Genomic DNA, 19,482 nt, shown 5'->3' with positions numbered 1-19,482 from the left:
ACAGCCTAAGGACCAGAGGTCTTTTTACAATTTCGCACTGCACTGCTTTAACTGGTAATTGCGCGGTCATGCAATGTTGTACCCAATCGAAATTTGTGTCCTTTTCTTCCCACAAATAGAGCTTTCTTTTGATGGTATTTGATTGCCTCTGCGATTTTTATTTTTTGCGATATAAATGGAAAAAGACCGAAAATTTTGAGAAAAAATTATATTTTCTACTTTTTGTTATAAGAAAAATCGAATAAACTCAATTTTAGTCATACATTTAGGGCAAAATTTATTCAGCCACATGTCTTTAGTAAAAAAATGTCAATAAGCGTATATTTATTGGTTTGCGCAAAAGTTATAGCGTCTACAAACTAGAGTACATTTTCTGGAATTTACACAGCTTTTAATTTACGACTGCCTATCTCATTTCTTGAGGTGCTAAAATGGCAGGGCAGTACAAACCCCCCCCCCCCAAATGACCCCATTTTGGAAAGTAGACACCCCAAGGAAGTTGTGGAGAGGCATGTTGAGCCCATTGAATATTTTTTTTTTTGTCCCAAGTGATTGAATAATGACACACAAAAAAAAAAAGTTTACAAAAAGTTGTCACTAAATGATATATTGCTCACACATGTCATAGTTATATGTGGAATTGCACCCCAAAATATATTCTGCTGCTTCTCCTGAGTACGGGGATACCACATATGTGGGACTTTTTGGGAGTCTAGCTGCGTACGGCACCCCAAAAACCAATCACTTCAGGGTTTCTAAGGGTGCAAATTTTTGATTTCACTCCTCACTACCTATCACAGTTTCGAAGGCCATAAAATGCCAAAATAGCACAAACCCCCCCCCCCCCCCCAAATGACCCCATTTTGGAAAGTAGACACCCCAAGCTATTTACTGAGAGGCATGTTGAGTCCATGAAATATTTTATATTTTGCCACAAGTTGCAGGAATTTTACAATTTTGTATTTTTTTTTGCACAAAGTTGTCACTAAATGATATAGTGCTCACACATGCTATTGGCATAAGTCAAATTACACCCCAAAATAAATTCTGCTGCTTCTCCCGAGTACGAGGATACCACATGTGGGGGACTTTTTGGGAGCCTAGCCACGTACGGGACCCCGAAAACCAAGCGATCGCTGCAGTTATGCGTTTAGTGTTTTGTAAGTGACAGTGATCGATCGATACTGCACTTGGGTGGGCTGGGCAGAGGGGCAAATCGCAGGTGCCAGCAGGTATCTGGGCTGATCCCACTAACAATGCGTTTTTTTTTGGAACCCTAAACTGCTGGGGATGCTAGTATAGATCTGATCAGATGGTTTATGCTTTGCGTGTGGGTGTTAGCGGTACTGGCACTAACCTAGCGCTGCCTGGGGCGACGCAGACCCTGACCCTAAAACCTAATTGATATCACCCGCCGGGTGATCAGGGGGTTAAACCTTTATTGGGTAATAAATGGTGGGTGCCCTGATGCTATAAAAAGCAAACTAACCAGAGTCACCCATAACACTTATACGGTGATCACTGGTGAAAGGGTTAACTAGGGGCAATCAGGGGGTTCAAATTTTTATTAGGTAGTATATGGGGGTCCCTGGCGCTATATAAAAACCTGACGGGGAACCTAAATAACTAACTGGCTAACCAGCGTCACCAGTGACACTTATACTGTGATCGCTGGCGAAAGGGTTAACTAGGGGCAATCAGGGGGTTAAAACCATTATTGGGTAGTATATCAGGGTACCTAGCGCTATAAAAACCTGGCGGTGAACCTAAAAAAATAACTAGCTACCTAGCGACACTAATGCAGCGATCAGAAAAATGATCGCTTAGTGACACTGGCAAAAGGGGGTGAAAGGGTTAACTCTAGGGGCAATCAGGGGGTTAAACCTTTATTGGGGGTGGTAGGGGGCTACCCTGGACCTAACACTAACTGCCCTGACAGTTTTTACTTTTACAACTGACACTGAATGTAGTGATCAGTAAATAAATGATCACTGCAATCAGTGACACTGTGACTGGGGGGGGGGGGGGGGGGGGGGGTGTGCCTGTGTGTGCCTACATGTCAGTGTAGTGTTGGTGCACACTTACTTTCTGTCTTCTCCTCGTAGTCCGGTCAAAAAGACCGCCCCGAGGAGAATGACATCACTTCCTCCCTGCCTGTGCATACAATACACAGTGGGAGGAAGCTTCTCATTCGCCAGGAGCGATCGAGAGGGGATGGCCAGAAACCAACGGCCATCCCCTCATCCCGGATCGCTCCTGAAGCGAACCGGACTGCCGTATCCAGCGGGAGGGGGTCCGATCGGACCCCCACCCGCTGGAAGGCAAGCACGTACATGTACGTGCTTGTGCCTGTACATGCCATTGTGATGACGTACAATGGCATGCGGCGGTCCTTAAGTGGTTAAATGTAAGGAGAGGAAGTATATAAATTTGACCCAGGTATCAGCCTCTTGCATTCCCTCTACAGCAGAGCTGGAATGGGAGATACAAGATGCAAGCAGCACAAGGATGCAATCAGTTCATGTGCAGCAAAAACCATGCTGACACAAGAAGGCAGGTGAGCTGTGCTGCTTTTCTTTTCACTGTCCAGTCACAGGGTGGGGTGGATCCAGGGTGACCTGGGCTCAGAGGAAGTGGTTTGAATGACGATGGTCATTAGACTAAAGATATTTAGTAATAAAACAAAACTAGTGTAACGCAACCAACATAAACAATAAAACAATAATAAAAGTCCAAATAATGTTAAAAATCCACCGTAGTGCAACTTTATGTGACAATTCATAGAATTCTTCATTCATATTATCCAGTGACTTCAGTGACCACAACCTCTAGCTGGAATGCCCGCTCACCTCCAGATAACGACCCCACTACAGAGTCACACACGCTTGGTATTATGTCTCTCAGAATGCCACGGGGAAAAATAAATCCTCCTCCTGGTGTCCCTGGACAACGTTGACCTCCTACTGGGATCTCAGTCAATTGTGTGTGACCATAAAATGACAAAAGGCAAACCATAGTGCTCACTGCTATAAATATTTATTAACGACCTACGGACCGCCCGCTGTTATTGTACGTCAGCTGTTTGAAGTGGAATACTGTTGTTATTGCAGCAGATACCCTGGCATCCTCTTCAACGGTGTAGGCCCTCTTTCAGATAAAAGTGATCTCCGCGGTGGACTCGCCACAAGATCACTTTTATCGGGACCCCCCTCCCACCGCAACTCCGCTAGTCTACACCGCTTACCGAATCTGTTGGTAGCGGCGGAGACGACCGGGTCCTCTCCCCTGAACAGCCTAGAGCCAAGAGAAGGAAAGATGGCCCCCACTTGGCTCCATACCATTGGATGCTGGAAGTGACGTCTAACGTCACTTCTGCCCAATGGTCTTAAAGGGGAATTTTTTTTGTTTTGTTTTTCCATTTTAGTGTAAATGTGAGATCTGAGGTCTTTTTGGCCCCAGATCTCACGTTTAAGAGGTCATGTCATGCTTTTTTTTTCTATTACAAGGGAGCTCGCGCACAGAAGCAGGCGCATACGTAAGTTCGCACCCACATATGAAAACGGTGTTCACATGTGAGGTATCACCGCAATCGTTAGAGCGAGAGCAATAATTCTAGCACTGGATCTCCTCTGTAATTTAAAACTGGTAACCTGTAGAAGATTTGAACTGTCGCCCTTGGAGATTTTTAAGGGTCAAAGTTTGTCGCCATTCCACGAGCGGGTGCAATTTTGAAGCGTGACATGTTGGCTATCAATTTACTCGGCGTAACATTATCTTTCACAATATAAAAAAAAAATTGGGGTAACTTTACTGTTGTCTTTTTTGTTATTCAAAAATGCTTATTTCCTGACAGGCTCCATGGCAGCATACGTGTGGGTTAGCCCCGCCTCCATAATTACCCAATAGGACCCCTACTCCCATAAATCTTTGCTCCAAGCGGCTATCCGTGCTCCTTTTTTGTCCTCCTCCATAGGACAGGTGTTTCCTATCTGAAGAGATCTTCACTACGATCAAGTCGGCCGACTATCAAGCTATTTTCCTCCGATAGACCCTGTCTGTTAAGCATGGGTATGGAGTGTATGGCAGAGTAGCGCTAAAGGCTTTGTTTGTCCGAAGATAAGTGCGCACGGCTTATTACCTGCTATGTAAGGTGGCCATTATCTGCCCGGTGGACCGGTGGTGTGTGCTTGAACCTGTTCGGCCAGATGATCGTTGGTGGAGTGGTGAGCTGTAAAATTTCTGTTTTTCATGGCAGCAGTGTTTATATGTTTTTTTCTACCTGTGTCTCTTTCATATGCCCAGCTGGTTCTTGTGCATAGGCGCTGACGCTTCCGCGTTCCAGCAGCCTTTCTCCGCCTGTTTTCCGGGTCCAGCTCTGCGTTCTGCGTATGCATGGACCCAATCCAAAGCGAGGCTTGGTTCCCGCGCATGCGCGCGGGCATCTCGCGTCTCACGTCGCTGATGACCTCATGAGCGGCATATTTAAAACACAGTGAGAGCTGTCAGAACTTGGGAATGATTGCAGGAAATTCAGCGACTTCCCGGGGCCATTCTCTGGTTGGTGTAAGGTAGGTTATGATCTGCTCTGATGTATTATTGCTCCTGTGTTTTGTGTGGCTGCTTATGAGGGTCTATTGTTGTTACAGTCAGCGATCTTTAGTCATGGATGCCTCACTGCCTACTAGTGACCTGCCCGCTTGTAACAGGTATGTACATGGCTGGATTGCTGTGTATATGTGGAGTATTCCTTAGCATTTGATACCAGCCTGGTCTGTGTCTTTCTCTATCTTTTGTATATTTCCTTATAGCCCTTCTAGGTCCGAACTGCATTACAGTGTGCATAGTCGCAGTGGATCGTCAAAAATCGCACCACCAAAATCATCATCATCATCATCATCAAAAAAAAATCATCATCATCAAAATCATCATCAAAGTCTGGTTACCATAGGTCTTCCAGATCTGAACAACGCAGGGGTCACTCGCACTCAAGCAGAGGACGAGATAATTCATGTTGGGGCTGTAAGATGCCCATCCCATCAGACAAATCGCTCTGTGATCATTGCTTTTCTAAAGTCGCAGATGAAAGAGATGGTGCGGATCAACGCTTGGAATCTATGGTGAGAAGGGTGGTAAAGGAATCCCTGCAGCAGAGGGAAGCTCATCACTCTATGGAATCCCCTTCAGACCCATTATGTCCTTCAGGAGGTGAAGGGCTCTTACAAGAGACTGGGGAATCTTCTCAACCAAGCCACCACTCTGTCCTCTTGTCTGACTGCGATTCGGATCCAGAGGATCCAGGAGTAGGATTTGATTACACTTTAGTACCTGCTCTAGTCAAGGCAGTGAAAGAAGCTTTAAAATGGGAAGAACCCACTACTTCCCCCCTCCCCAAACAAAGAAAGTTTTTCAAAAAACTCAAAAAGGAACGGCAATATTTTCCTTTCCTATCTGAATTGGGAGAAATCATTACTGAAGAGTGGAGCAAGATTGATAGGAAGAGCTCCATGCAATCAAAAGTGTCTAAACTGTACCCCTTTAAGGAGGATGATGTGAAGCACCTTGAATCAGCTCCTCTGGTAGACGCAGCACTTATGCGTTTAGTCAAATACGTGACTCTCCCTTTGGAAGACACGGTATCTTTCAAAGATCCGTTAGAGAGAAGAATTGACTCAGATCTGAAAAGAATTTATCTGACTTCAGGGATGGCTTGTAAACCAACTTTGGCTTTAGCCGCAGTCTCAAAGGCTATTGAAACATGGTCCGACAATGTTGAGGAGTTCTTGAGAGGTATCTCGGTGAATACGGCTAAAGACTCTCCCATTCAGGAGATCAGAATGGCATCAGCCTTTTTGGGGGAGGCATCTATTGACATTACCCGCCTTCTGTCTCGGGCTATGTTGGCAGCAGTCTCAGCACGCCGTGCTTTGTGGCTCCGTCCTTGGTTGGCGGATCCAACATCTAAGCAGGCTTGGTGTCGTATACCATTTGAGGGAACCTCCTTATTTGGTAATAAACTAGATAGCGCCATATCCCAGGCCACGGGTGGGAGGTCTGGGTTCCTCCCTCAAGACAGACGTCTTCAAAACCAAAAACATATTTTTCCAATAAGGCAGACCTCAGATCGCGCTAGAGAAGCGCGCAGTTATAGACCCGGCCGGGAGTTCTCTAGATCTTGGAGGTCCAGACAATCCTCCCTTAAGAAAACCTCAAAGGGGGGTTCCGCAGGTAACTAAGATTCTACTAAATCTTTTTGAAATTGGGCCTGCTCAAACATGTCAGGTGGGGGCTCGCCTTCTTCACTACCGACATGTTTGGGCGGCCTCAATTCAAGATTATTGGACCGTCAAGACGGTTTCCTCGGGTCACAAGTGGACTTTCATCAACACTCCGAGGTTAAGGTTCGTTCCCACAACAATTCCAGGCTCAGAGGAAATGAAACAGGTCCTATTGACCTACGTAAGTTGTTTACTGGATCAAGGCGCAGCCGTGCCCGTGCAGGAAGATGAACGTGGCGAAGGCATGTATTCCCCTCTGTTTATGGTTCAGAAAAGAAATGGCGCATGGAGGCCGGTGATAGATTTGACCCACCTCAATTCCTTCATTCACAAGGAAAAGTTCAAGATGGAATCTCTTCTTATGATCCAACAGTCGGTGCATCTGGGGGATTGGTTAATCTCAATCGATTTGAAGGACGCATACTTTCACGTGCCAGTAGCAAGGGATTTCCAGCAGTTTCTCCGTTTCGCAGTTGGTGAGCAACACCTACAGTTTACCTGTCTCCCATTCGGGTTGACAATATCTCCTCCGGTCTTCTCCAAGGTACTCCTAGCGATAGTAGCTCTTTTACGAGTCAAAGGAGTTAGTTTCCATCATTATCTGGACGATTTGCTCCTATTATCTCAGGACAGAGATCAAATTCTGGAACACAAGAGTTTAGTCATCTCCACTCTGCAGACGTTTGGTTGGCTCCTGAACCTGGAGAAGAGCCATCTGGTTCCAACTCAAGTTATCGTGTTTCTAGGGGCTCAGTTCGACACATTAAAAGGCACTATCTCCCTACCGGAGGAGAAAATCAGTGTGATCCGAGACAGGATTCACGCGGCTCGGGAGTCGTCTCATCTTTCGGCTCTACAATGTTTAAAGGTGATTGGCACAATGACAGCCACCATCCCTATGGTGAAGTGGGCCCAGTGGCACACTCGTCCCTTCCAGAAAGGGTTTCTGCAACAGTGGGACTCGTCCAGTCAAACACAACGCATACTCCTTACACCAGCGATGAGGATGTCTCTCCTCTGGTGGCTCCAAGGGAAGAATCTACGCAACCATCATTCGATAGTCCCCATTTCCTGGGTAATAGTAACTTCAGATGCCAGCAACAAAGGTTGGGGCGCTCATTGCCTTACAGAAGTAGCTCAAGGAAGGTGGTCGTTCCCGTCACTGTGTGTGGTCTCCAACATCCTGGAGTTGAGAGCAGCCTTTCAAGCGCTCCTAGCGTTTCGCCATCTGGTGGCAGGGTCGTCAGTAATGTTAAGATTGGACAACACAACTGCGGTGGCCTATATAAAGAAACAAGGAGGGATTTGCAGTTGGTCTCTATTACGAGAAGTAGAACCGATAATGAGCTGGGCTCAGAAGAATGTGGTCAACATTTCTGCTGTATACATCCCAGGGGTCCAGAAGGTTCAAGCAGATTTTCTGTCACGGGTCAGAATAGACAACAACGAGTGGTCCCTCCACAGGGATGTCTTCGAGTGGCTTCTGACTCTGGGAGTATCTCCAGAGGTCGATCTGTTCGCTTCGCCGTACAATCGCAAGATGCACAGATACTACTCGAGGTTCAGGGACCCTCAGACGTTCGGGACAGATGCTCTCACGGACTGTTGTAAGTTTCAGAGGGCCTATGCCTTCCCTCCAGTTCCTGTAATCCTACAGTTTCTTCGGAGACTCAGAGGGGAGAAGGTGGAAATCACTGCGATAATACCACTCTGGCCCAACAGGCCTTGGTTTCCTCTGCTGTTGCTTCTCAGCTATCAGGATCCAGTTCCCCTGCCTCTCAGGCCAGATCTACTGTCCCAGGGCACACTATTACACCCGTGCCCATCCTGTCTACACCTCAGGGCGTGATTCTTGAAAGGGGAAGGCTAGAAGCTCTGGGTTGCCCAGAAGAAGTGATTCCAACCCTTCTTAGTGCCAGACGGAAGAGTACCAATAAAGTATACGAATGCATATGGGCCAGGTTTATGGTCCACATGTCTTCTAGGTCAAATTCATATAATTCTCCGGCAGTTCAAGATATCTTGTCCTTCCTTCAGTCAGGGTTAGACTTGTCTCTGGCAGTTAGTTCTTTAAGAGTACAAGTTTCAGCCATTTCAGCCTTAACAGGAGTTTCGTGGGGGAATCATACCTTAATACGACAATTCTTTAAAGGAGCCATCAGGCTTAGGCCTCAAAAAAGGCCCAGGTTTCCCAAATGGGACCTTCCTTTAGTACTGGACTTTCTTTCTGATCTTGGAAGAAGTTTGCACGCTCCCCTGTCTTTAGGAGATCTCACTATCAAGACGGTGTTTTTGGTGGCAATAACTTCAGCCAAAAGAGTGTCGGAAATTAGGAATCTTGGGTCTGTGGAACCATTTCTAACCTTCTTTCCGGACAGAGTGGTCCTGATCCCTATGCTTGGGTCAAATCCAAAAGTTACATCAATATTTCATGAAAATCAGGAGATTGTGCTACCTACGTTTAGAATGTCAGACAACCCAGAGATTCACCCCTTGGATGTTGGTCGCACCTTGAAGCAATATTTGGACGCTACAGCCTCGTTCAGACGAACAGACTTTCTTTTTGTCCTTCCCCATGGCAAAAATAAAGGGATGCGAGCATCAGTAAGATCAATCTCATCTTGGGTGGTCCAAACAATTCAAAGGGCATACAAGGCAAAGGGCATGGTTCCTCCTGAGGCAGTGACGACTCATTCAACTCGGGGCATCTCGACCTCTTGGGCAGCAGTTCGACATGTCGCACCAGAAGTGATCTGTAGAGCAGCTTCCTGGTCTTCAATTAATACTTTTGTTTCCCATTATTGTGTGGAGCCAGCTGCGCTTTCTTCTGTTAATTTTGGTTTACCAGTATTGTCAGTGGACAATGAAAAATAAAATTCTAGTTTCAACATTGCTCAACATTCATGCTCAACATTTTTAGCCCACCCGGGTGTTTTTGGCAAGTTATTTCCCACACGTATGCTGCCATGGAGCCTGTCAGGAAAATGGAAACTTTATATCAAATACTTACCGTAATTTTCCTTTCCTGATGGGCTCCATGGCAGCAGGAGTTCCCTCCCAAATGTTGGAGTAGGCTAGTTACGGAAGACGGATAGCAGCTTGGAGCAAAGATTTATGGGAGTAGGGGTCCTATTGGGTAATTATGGAGGCGGGGCTAACCCACACGTATGCTGCCATGGAGCCCATCAGGAAAGGAAAATTACGGTAAGTATTTGATATAAATTTTCCATTTTTTTTTTCCACACAAATTGTGCTTGTAAGACTGCTGCACGAATATATTGTGACATGAAGTACTGCAATGACCGCCATTTTATGCCCTAGGGCGGTGATGGCGAACCTTGGCACTCCAGATGTTTTGGAACTACATTTCCCATGATGCTCATGCACTCTGCAGTGTAGTGGAGCATCATGGGAAATGTAGTTCTAAAACATCTGGGGTGCCAAGGTTCGCCATCCCTGCCCTAGGGTGTCTGAAAAAAATATATATAATGTTTGGGGTTCCAAGTAATTTTCAAGAAAAAAAAAGATTTTAACTTGTAAATACGTATGAAAAATAGGTCCGGCCATTTTATTGCCTAGGATGTCTGAAATTTATATATATATATATATATATATATATATATATATATATATATATATATATATATATAACGTTTGGGGTTCTAAGTAATTTTCTAGCAAAAAAAAAAAAAAAGAAGAAAAAAGAAATGTAACTTGTAAACACGTCTGAAAAATAGGTACGGTCCTCAAGTAGTTAAAACTATACACAGTGCTGACATACTTCTGAAAATGCTAGTTACTTTGCTGTCTCTGGCTGTAATACCTTCCTAGTTAATTATTTAGAAGAAGAATGCAGAAAAGTCAGTGAAGTCTCCTTATCAGCAGGGCTTTTTTCCAGTGGGAACATGGGGGGGGGGGGGGGGCGAAAATGCATTTCCGGCACCTCCAGCACAGAATTTATGTAATGACAAAGGGTACTAGACTAGAGTGTGCTGGAGTTTCTACTGATACTGGCTGCTGAGGGATCTATAGTCACTGGGGGGATCTAGTGTTGTGGGGGGGTCTAGCATTGCTGGGGAGGTTTATTGTTGCTGGTGGAGGATCTATTGTTGTTGGAGGGGGGGGGGGTAATTGTTGCTGGGAGGATCTACTGTTGAGGAGGGGGGGTCTATTGTTGATGGCTGTTGGGAGATCTATTGTCGTTAGTGGGGGTTTATTGTTGCTGGGGTGAGGCGTATTTTTTGTGGTAACTCTATTTTTGCTGGTTGGATCTATTGTTGCTGGGGGCTATTATTGATGGAGGGTGGGGGGGGGGGTTGGTCTATGGTTGTTGGCTGCATGGAATTTATTTTTTTATTGCTTTTCTTGTTATCAGGATCAAATTCCATGGTTCTGTATTCGCTAAAAGGGATGGTAATGGAAGGTGGGTAGGGGGTGGAACCAAGGGGTGATTCGGAAAGAGCGAGGAGTACCTGCTTATCGGCATTTGCTTTTCAGGTCAGTGATTTCAAGTATTACAGTAGGAATCTGCAGGAAGCCAGGTAACTAGTATTTTCAGGACAGGTCAGCAATGGCAGCCTCCGTGTTTCTCCGAAGACAGATTTCCTTGAAGCAGATTATCAGCTCAATGAGGAAGCTGCCATTTTCAGTTCAAACCAAAACTGCCACTTCTTTTTTAGTTTACTGTACATTGAAGTGAACCTGCAAAGCAATCGCAAGTTTCTAAAAGAGAAGTATGGGTTTGTCTTTTTTCAGATTTACAGTGTCTTCAAAAAGTATTCACACCCCTTGACATTTTCCACATTTTGTCATGTTACAGCCAAAAAGGGTAAATGTATTTTATTTATTGGGATTTTATGTGATAGACCAACACAAACTGGCACATAATTGTAAAGTGGAAGGAAAATGATAAATGTTTTTTTAAAATGTTTTACAAATAAATATGTGAAAAGTGTGGCGTGCATTTGTAATCAGTCCCCTTTACTCTGATACCCCTAACTAAAATCTACTGGAACCAATTGCCTTCAGAAGTCACCTAATTAGTAAATAGAGTCCACCTGTCTGTAATTTAATCTCAGTATAAATCCATCTGTTCTGTGCAGCCCTCAGAGGTTTGTTACAGAATCTTATGCCTATATGAAAATATTTTCATTCCAATATTGGAGACCCATAAACGAGGCATTTTAGTTAGGTAATAAGGATCTTGTAGTGTTCCCAGGCCTGATCTTCTCAAGCTTCCCTTAATAGGCCTACATTAAACCACCACTCTAAACCAAACAAAATGGGCTAAGGAACAAGGCCCTGCTATACCAGAAGAAGATCCGGAGGCCATCTGGTCAGCAACAGTTACATAGTAGGTGAGGTTGAAAAAAGACACAAGTCCATCAAGTCCAACCTATGTGTGTGATTATATGTCAGTATTACATTGTATATCCCTGTATGTTGTGGTTGTTCAGGTGCTTATATAAAATAGTTTTTTGAAATTATCGATGTCCCCCGCTGAGACCACCGCCTGTGGAAGGGAATTCCACATCCTTGCCTCTCTTAGCCCACGCGGTCGGATATTCCAATGGACAATGTCCGATAGGACCGTGTTGTCGGATAATCCGACTGTGTGTGGGCTCCATCAGACTGTTTCCGTCGGAATATCCGACGGACCAAGTTTTCCAGCTGGGCTATAAAATTTTCCGACAACATGATTCGATTGGACTTTGTCCGATTGTGTGTAGAGAATTCCGATCGGACAAAGTGCCACGCATGCTCAGATCAAATTCCTAGACCAAAGCTATTGGCTACTAGCCTGAACGTAGTCCTGTCGTAACGAAATAACGTCATCATGTTCTGAACGATCGGATTTTCCGACAACTTTGTCCGACCGTGTGTATGCAAACGTTTCGGACAAAATCCGTCGGACAAAATCCAACGGATTTGGTTGTCAGAATGTCCGACCGTGTGTACAAGGGCTAACAGTAAAAAACCCTCTAAGTGGTTTAAGGTTAAACCTAATTTCTTCTAATTTTAACCGGTTCTTGACCAGCGCGCGCTGATGTACATCGGCAGAATGGCACGGGCAGGCATATTGGCGTACAGGTACGTCTAATCTTCAATGCGTGCCGGTCCGGACCCCCATAAGTCCGGTCGCAGGTCCCGCAGACTCGATCGCCACGGGCATACCCGCGATCGTCTCACGGGACGGCTGAATGGAGGAAATGCCATGTAAACAGCATTTCTCCATTCTGCCTAGCAACTAGTGACGCTGATCTCTGCTCCATGTGATTGGAGCAGAGATCAGTGTCCACTAAATGAAAGCCCAACCCCCCATAGTTAGTAACACACCCCTAGGAACACTTAACCCCTACACTGCCACCCACTGGTTAACCCCTTCACTGCCAGTGTAATTTACACAGGAATCACTGCATTTATATAGCAGCGATTGCTGTATAACTGACAATGGTCCCAAAAATGTGTCAAAAATGTCCAATGTGTCCACCATAATGTCGCAGTCACAATAGAAATTGCTGATCGCCGCCATTACTAGTAAAAAAAAAAAATATTAATAAAAATGCCATAAAACTATCCCTATTTTGTAAACGCTATAACTTTTGCGCAAACCAATCAATAATCGCTTATTGTGATTTTTTTTACCAAAAATATGTAGAAGAATACGTATCGGCCTAAACTGAGGGAAAAAAAAATTTTTGTATATATTTGTGGGGGATATTTATTATAACAAAAAGTAAAAAATAATGAGTTTTTTTCAAAATTGTCGCTCTATTTTTGTTTATAGCGCAAAAAATAAAAACCACAGGGGTGATCAAATACCACCAAAAGAAAGCTCTATTTGTGGGAAAAAAGGACGTCAATTTTATTTGGGAGCCACTTTGAACGACCGCGCAATTGTCAGTTAAAGCGACGCAGTGCCGAAAAAAAGTGGTCTGGTCTTTGACCAGCAAAATGGTCCGGTCTGTAAGTGGTTAATGAGTGGCCACATGTCTTGTTAAACTCCATTCCGCGAAAAAGCTTTATCCCTATTGTGGGGTCACCAAAATAGTACGGTATTCGTAAATTGAAATCACATCCCCTCTCAAGTGTCTCTTCTCCAGAGAGAATAAGTTCAGTGCTTGTAACCTTTCCTCATAACTAATATCCTCCAGACCCTTTATTAGCTTTGTTGCCCTTCCTTGTACTCACTCCATTTCCAGCACATCCCTCCTGAGGACTGGTGCCCAGAACTGGACAGCATACTCTAGGTGCGGCTGGACCAGAGTCTTGTAGAGCTGGAGAATTATCGTTTTATCTCTGGAGTTGATCCCCTTTTTAATACATGGCAACATTCTGTTTGCTTTGCTGAAAAAAAATTGTGTGAAAAAAAAAATTCTAAAAATTTTATTTGGGTATAGTGTTGTACGCGCAAATGTCAAAGTGTGACAGCGCTGAATGCTGAAAATTGGTCTGGGCAGGAGGGGGGGTTTAAGTGCCCGGTAAGCAAGTGGTTAATCCTACTTTAAGCTGCTGGCACTGTACTCTTTTTTTTTTTTTTTTTTTGTAGCAGGTATAAAGAAAGATTTTCCCATATCAGCAGAAACAGTTGTAGAAAAATGATAGAAGAGGAATCTGGGTAATGTTTTCCCAGCAGTAAAGGACAATCCTGTCATTACTGCTTTCCACAAAGGAGACAAACCTATTGACAGTATCCACCAGTGTCTATGCAAATGAGGCTGGATTGCCTGAATGCACATTAATTACGGGGTTATTTATACCAGAAATGTTAATTTCTATGGGAATTATCACTTAGCATCTTATAATAAATTCATGGGGGATTAGCAAAGTTCACAAAGTATGCGGCAAAGTCACTATGTCACCTACAAAGAAATCCAACTTATAATGGTGAAGAGTGGCACGTCGGAATGTTATTTTATGGGTCCCAAGCTTCATTTTCCTGCTGCTAGACAGATAATGCCCGTTTTTTCAAATAGAATTAGAATAGAAAAAGCAAAAGATAATTCAATGAAGTGCACTAAAACAAAGGAGCAGATCTTTAGCAAAACCTAACCAGGCAACAAAAGCGACTCCATCTATAAGGCCTTGTTAACACAGGCGGTGCTCTCTGAAAAGCGATCCAGAATGGAAGTAAAAAGACCCCCCAAGGATGTCAAGTATTAAAATTGAGCATGCTTGTGAAATGGTGACAAACTTCGGTACCCTTAACCACTTACCTACTGGGCACTTTCACCCCCCTCCTGCCCAGACCAATATTTTCAGCTTACAGCGCTGTAACACTTTGATTGGTTTCAATTGCGGGGTCATGTAACACTGTACCCAAACTACATTTTTATCATTTTTTCCCACACAAACAGAGCTTTCTATTGGTAGTATTTAATTACCAGTGGGTCTTTTATTTTTTGCTAAAGAAAAAAAAAGACAGACAGATAATATAAAAAAAAAAAAAATAAAAAAAAAAATATGTGTGCTGATGAGGCTGCACAGATTGGCACTGACAGGTAGCACTGATAAGTGGCACTAACAGGCAGCACTAATGGGCACTGATTAGCAGTAATGATGGGCACTGATAGGTGGCACTGGTGGGAATTGATTAGCAATAATTATGGGCACAGATAGGTGGCACTGGTGGGCACTGATTAGCAATGATGATGGGCACAGATAGGTGGCACTGGTGGGCACTGAGTAGCAGCATTGTTGGTAAATGTTGGGATCGATGTCCCCGTAACAGAAGCCAGGTTACCGGTTTCTTCTTTTCTCCTCACACTGTCAGCGTGAGGAGAAAAAAAGCCGCTAACCAACTTCTGTGATCAGCTGTTATTGGCTGACAGCTGATCATGTGGTAAAGGGCCTCAGTGATTGGCCCTTTACTCCGATCAGCCAAGTCTGAAGGACACAACAATCACAGAGAGCAGAGCGATAACACGAGGATGTCTATGGACGCCCTCCCCGCACTGGAAGGCTACAACGCAGGCTTCTTTCGGCTATAGCATGGGCAGAAAGCGATTCATTTTCCATAGGCTTTAAAAGCCCCTACAGATCACCAGTTTAGAGTTAACCATGAATAATGGCCTTAGAATTATTGCTAAAACATGTAGCACAATCAATGTTTCCATACATAGGTGTCCTGGACGTGTGTTTACATTTGTTTGTGAAGGTATGAAGGGGTGGGCTAAAATTTTCTGGGAGGGGGGTCTTAGTGTATGTTTTTTTTTCAAAGGATCCATTAGTTTCTTTCCTGGCAACTGCAGCCAGGGAAAGTAACAGTTGAACCCGGTTCTTACTAGGTAAGGCAGATCAGAAAATGCACCATTGCTGGTTTCACACTCCTCTACCTAGTGGTACCCACCATGTTGGCCCCAGGACTGAGGTGGGACAATGTAGGAAACATGGCAGGAGGTCGTGACAAGGGGGCAAACACACTGGGGCTTCGTTGAAGCAATTGGGCCGCTGTAAATCTGCTTGATCGCTTCCATCTGACAGCCAACAGTTGGCTTGTCAGATTTACAAACATTGCACACATTGTGCCAACACATCAGCGGCAGAAAAAAAGATTAAAATACTATCTGGTGAGTCTGCCATTAAAGTATGGGTTACATTTTTTAAACATTATATATATATATATATATTTTTTTTTTAAAGGAGGCAATTGTTTATGATACCCTGGCGGCTGTTAGAATACAATACGGTCGATTTACTGCTGTCAGATCAGTCAGATTTTAATGTGTTTTGTGAGTTTAAAGGACAGATTATGCAATCTGATTTTTACAGAGTATCTTTTAGATTGTAAACTCTAATAAGCTCTAACGATCGGGCCCTCTGATTCCTCCTGTATTGTAACTGTACTGTCTGCTGTCATGATATATGTGCACACTGTTGGCCAAATAAATCCTTGAGGCCCCTTTTCACACTGGGGCCTTTTTCAGGCGCTACAGCGCTAAAAATAGCGCCTGCAAAAATCTGGCCCCTTTCACTCCAGTGTGAAAGCCGGAGGGCTTTTACACAGGAGCGGTGCGCTAGCAAAACGGTGAAAAAAGTCCTGCTAGCCGCATCTTTGGAGCGGTGAAGGAGCCGTGTATTCACCGCTCCTAAACAGCTCCTACAAATTGAAATCAATGGGCAGCGCGGCTATACCGCCAGCAAAGCGGCGCTTTGTAGGCGGTTTTAACCCTTTTTCGGCTGCTAAAATGACGGTAAAACGGCCCTAAAAATAACGCAGATTTACCGCCGACGCCGCTCCCGCCCCAGTGTGGAAGGGACATAATAATAATAATAGTGTATGACCAGATTTAACCACTTCCATACTGGGCCTATTCTGGTACTCCTCTCCTACATGTAAAAATCATAATTTTGTTTGCTACAAAATTACTCAGAACCCCCAAACAGAGACTTTTTACTAGCGATTTAAATCGAGTTGATTTAAATTAAATCCACCCTGGTTTATGGTAGAGCTAAAGGAGATTGTACAATGTATGGCCAGCTTTAGTCACACAAACAAGGGAGCTCATACTTTATATGCCAGAGCAGTACTGGTCAGACCTCTCAGGCGGCAATAATGAGCACATTACAAACTGATAAATGCAATGATGAACTGCGTACATGTATTATATACTGTATAATCTCCCTGAATGGATCACCAGTAAGCTATTTGAGATTTTTCCGTATTGCTCAGCGCATCAGATAATTGCACTTTGCCCAATGTATGACACCAATGTGTCTAGAGGTGAATATTTTCCACATGACATCGCACAGAGGTACAATCACTGCATGCATCCAGCCATGCAATTAAATCGCGTGAAATAATGGGTGTAGGCCTCTTTAACACAATCATTCCAACCAGATTCACCTGACTATTCTTCCAGGTGGATGAAAACAGGAGTTCCTTGTAAGGCCTCATTCACACAGGATGTATGAAAGTGTACACCCATGGAGGGCAGTTTCCACCCACATGGGGATGTACCAGTGTCCCATGCATCCCTGTGCTGGCATCCCACTGGTGTCAGTTAGGATGCAGCAGTTGCACAGAAAGTGTTGCTTCCATTCTGACATGCGTTTTGGTGCAGGTGCGTTTCGCAGTCATAGATTGTGTAAGTTCAGAGACAAGGACCTGCACCTCCCATGGATGTCAGATTTGGAGCAGTGGCATGTGAGTAAACACTGCCCTCCATTGTCATATGCTTAGTGCATTCGTGTGAAAGTGCACTTGGAAGTGCAGTCGCTCTAAATCTAAGGGGTAGAGCTGAAATTAATTTTCCTTGCATGTCCTCCTCAGATCTACAGCGACTTTACTTCCAAGTGCACTATCGGTGTAAAGTGGATTTTCCTTTCGTTAATAAGGCCGCGTACACACGCGGGGACTGTTCGCTTAACTTTGTCCGCTGAACAGTGTTTCAGCGGACAGTCCGCTCGTGTGTGGGCTTCAGCGGACAGTTTCAGTGAACAGTCTGCTGAACCAAGTTTTTCGGAATTTCCGAAAAACTGTCCGCTGAAACTTTGTTTCAGCGGACAGTCCCCTCGTGTGTAGGCTTGTTCGTCAAACTAAGTTGCGCGCATACTCAGAAAGGATTTTCACGGCGAAGGTTGCATTGCAGTGTATTGGACGTCGAATTTCTCGTCCCGTCGTACGTGCTGCATACGTCATCGCGCTAGGTTTCAGCGGACTGTTCGTTCGTCGTGTGTAGGCAAGTCCGTTCATGCTAATTTTGAGCGGACTGTTTCGGAAACTGTTTGACGAACAAAGTTGAGCGAACAGTCCCTGCGTGTGTACGCGGCCTAACTCCCAAGTCTCTTCTTTGGACGTGCAAAACAAAAAAAGGTTTGCATCTTTTTCCATTTTTTCTGGCCTAAATGTGACAGATCTAAGGTGATACAATGTAAATAGACACACATCTGTTTCCATCTGCCTGATCATATACCCAATATGGGTTAAAGTGGTTGTAAAGGCAGAAGGTTTTTTTTTTTATCTAAATGCATTCTATGCACTAAGATAACAAGCCATTTGTGTGCAGCAGCCCCCCTAATACTTACCCGAGCCCCATCTCTGTCCAGCAATATCCATGAGTCCCTCAGCCGTCCCGGGACTCTCCTCCCAATTGGCTGAGACACAGCAGCGGTGCAATTGGCTCCTGATGCTGTCAATCAAGAATTAGAATCAGAATGGCAAAGATATTTTATTACAAATGATGTGAGCAGACTACAGTTCCTCTTTAACCACTTCCCTACCCACAGATGGGATCTCCCATCCTGTCAGGGAAGTAGGAGACAGATTGTGTGTTCCTAGTATATAGGAACACTAATCGGTCTCCGCCCCAAGTCAGTCCCATCCCCCCACAGTTAGAATCACTCCCTAGGTAACATATTTAACCCCTTGATCGCCCCCTAGTGTTAACTCCTTCCCTGCCAGTGACAGTTATACAGTAATCAGTGCACATTTATAGCACTGATCGCTGTGAAAAATGCTAACGGTCCCAAAATAGTATCAAAAGTGTCCGATATGTCCGCCGCAATGTCACGGTCACGATAAAAAGATCGCCGCCAATCAATATACGCTTATTGCAATTTTTTTTACCAAAAACATGTAGAAGAATACATATTGGCCTAAACTGAGAAAAAAAAAAAAGTGTTTTTTTTTTTGCTTTGTTTTTTAAATGGGATATTTATTCTAGCAAAAAGTTAAAAATATTGTGTTTTTTTGTTTATAGTGCACAAAATAAAAACTGCAGGGGTGCCAATTGCACCGCTGCTGTGTCTCAGCCAATTGGGAGGAGAGTCCCGGAACGGCTGACCACGCAATTGTCATTCAAAATGTTACAGTACTGAAAATTGCCTTGGGCAGGAAGGGGGTGAAAATGCCCGGTATTGAAGTGGTTAAGGTCTGGGTAGAAAATAAGCAGCAGAACTAAACCCTCCTATTCATTTCAGCCAAGGAAGCTGCCATCTTGGCTTCTATTTAATCTGCAACTGCCATGGTGCTGCACATGTGATCAGTGATGACTCCAGACAGTTGAGGGTTTGACAGTTTGGTAGAGAGAAAAAGCACGTGTGACAGTTAGAATTTCTGGCATGATGGGAATGTAACTGTTTTTTTTTTAAACTGTTAAATCAATTTGCTTAGTCCCGCTTCAACAGAAAGTGACATTCATTCCGTTTGGCTCCGATTGTGCAGATCTGTTGATGGATCTCCCCCGATGGTGGAACAGAGAACGGC

The 19,482-nt window shown here is 44.3% G+C and overlaps 1 protein-coding gene across 1 annotated transcript in view; it reads right to left on the bottom strand.

Moving 5' to 3' along the window:
• Positions 1 to 18,409, bottom strand: part of WDSUB1 (WD repeat, sterile alpha motif and U-box domain containing 1) — a 70,731-nt gene extending 52,322 nt beyond the window's left edge. The window contains 1 exon segment of the mRNA XM_077447635.1: positions 18,303 to 18,409. Coding sequence (XP_077303761.1) covers positions 18,303 to 18,313 — 11 coding nt within the window. The 5' untranslated portion in view covers positions 18,314 to 18,409.
• Positions 18,410 to 19,482: the final 1,073 nt, after the last annotated feature.

The sequence above is a fragment of the Lithobates pipiens genome, unplaced genomic scaffold (assembly GCF_037356315.1).
Source record: "Lithobates pipiens isolate NorthernLeopardFrog02 unplaced genomic scaffold, aLitPip1_a1.2 Scaffold_22, whole genome shotgun sequence".
NCBI lineage: Eukaryota > Metazoa > Chordata > Amphibia > Anura > Ranidae > Lithobates > Lithobates pipiens.
The sequence above is the reverse complement of the archived record's forward strand: the minus strand, read 5'-3'. Positions and strand labels throughout refer to the sequence as shown.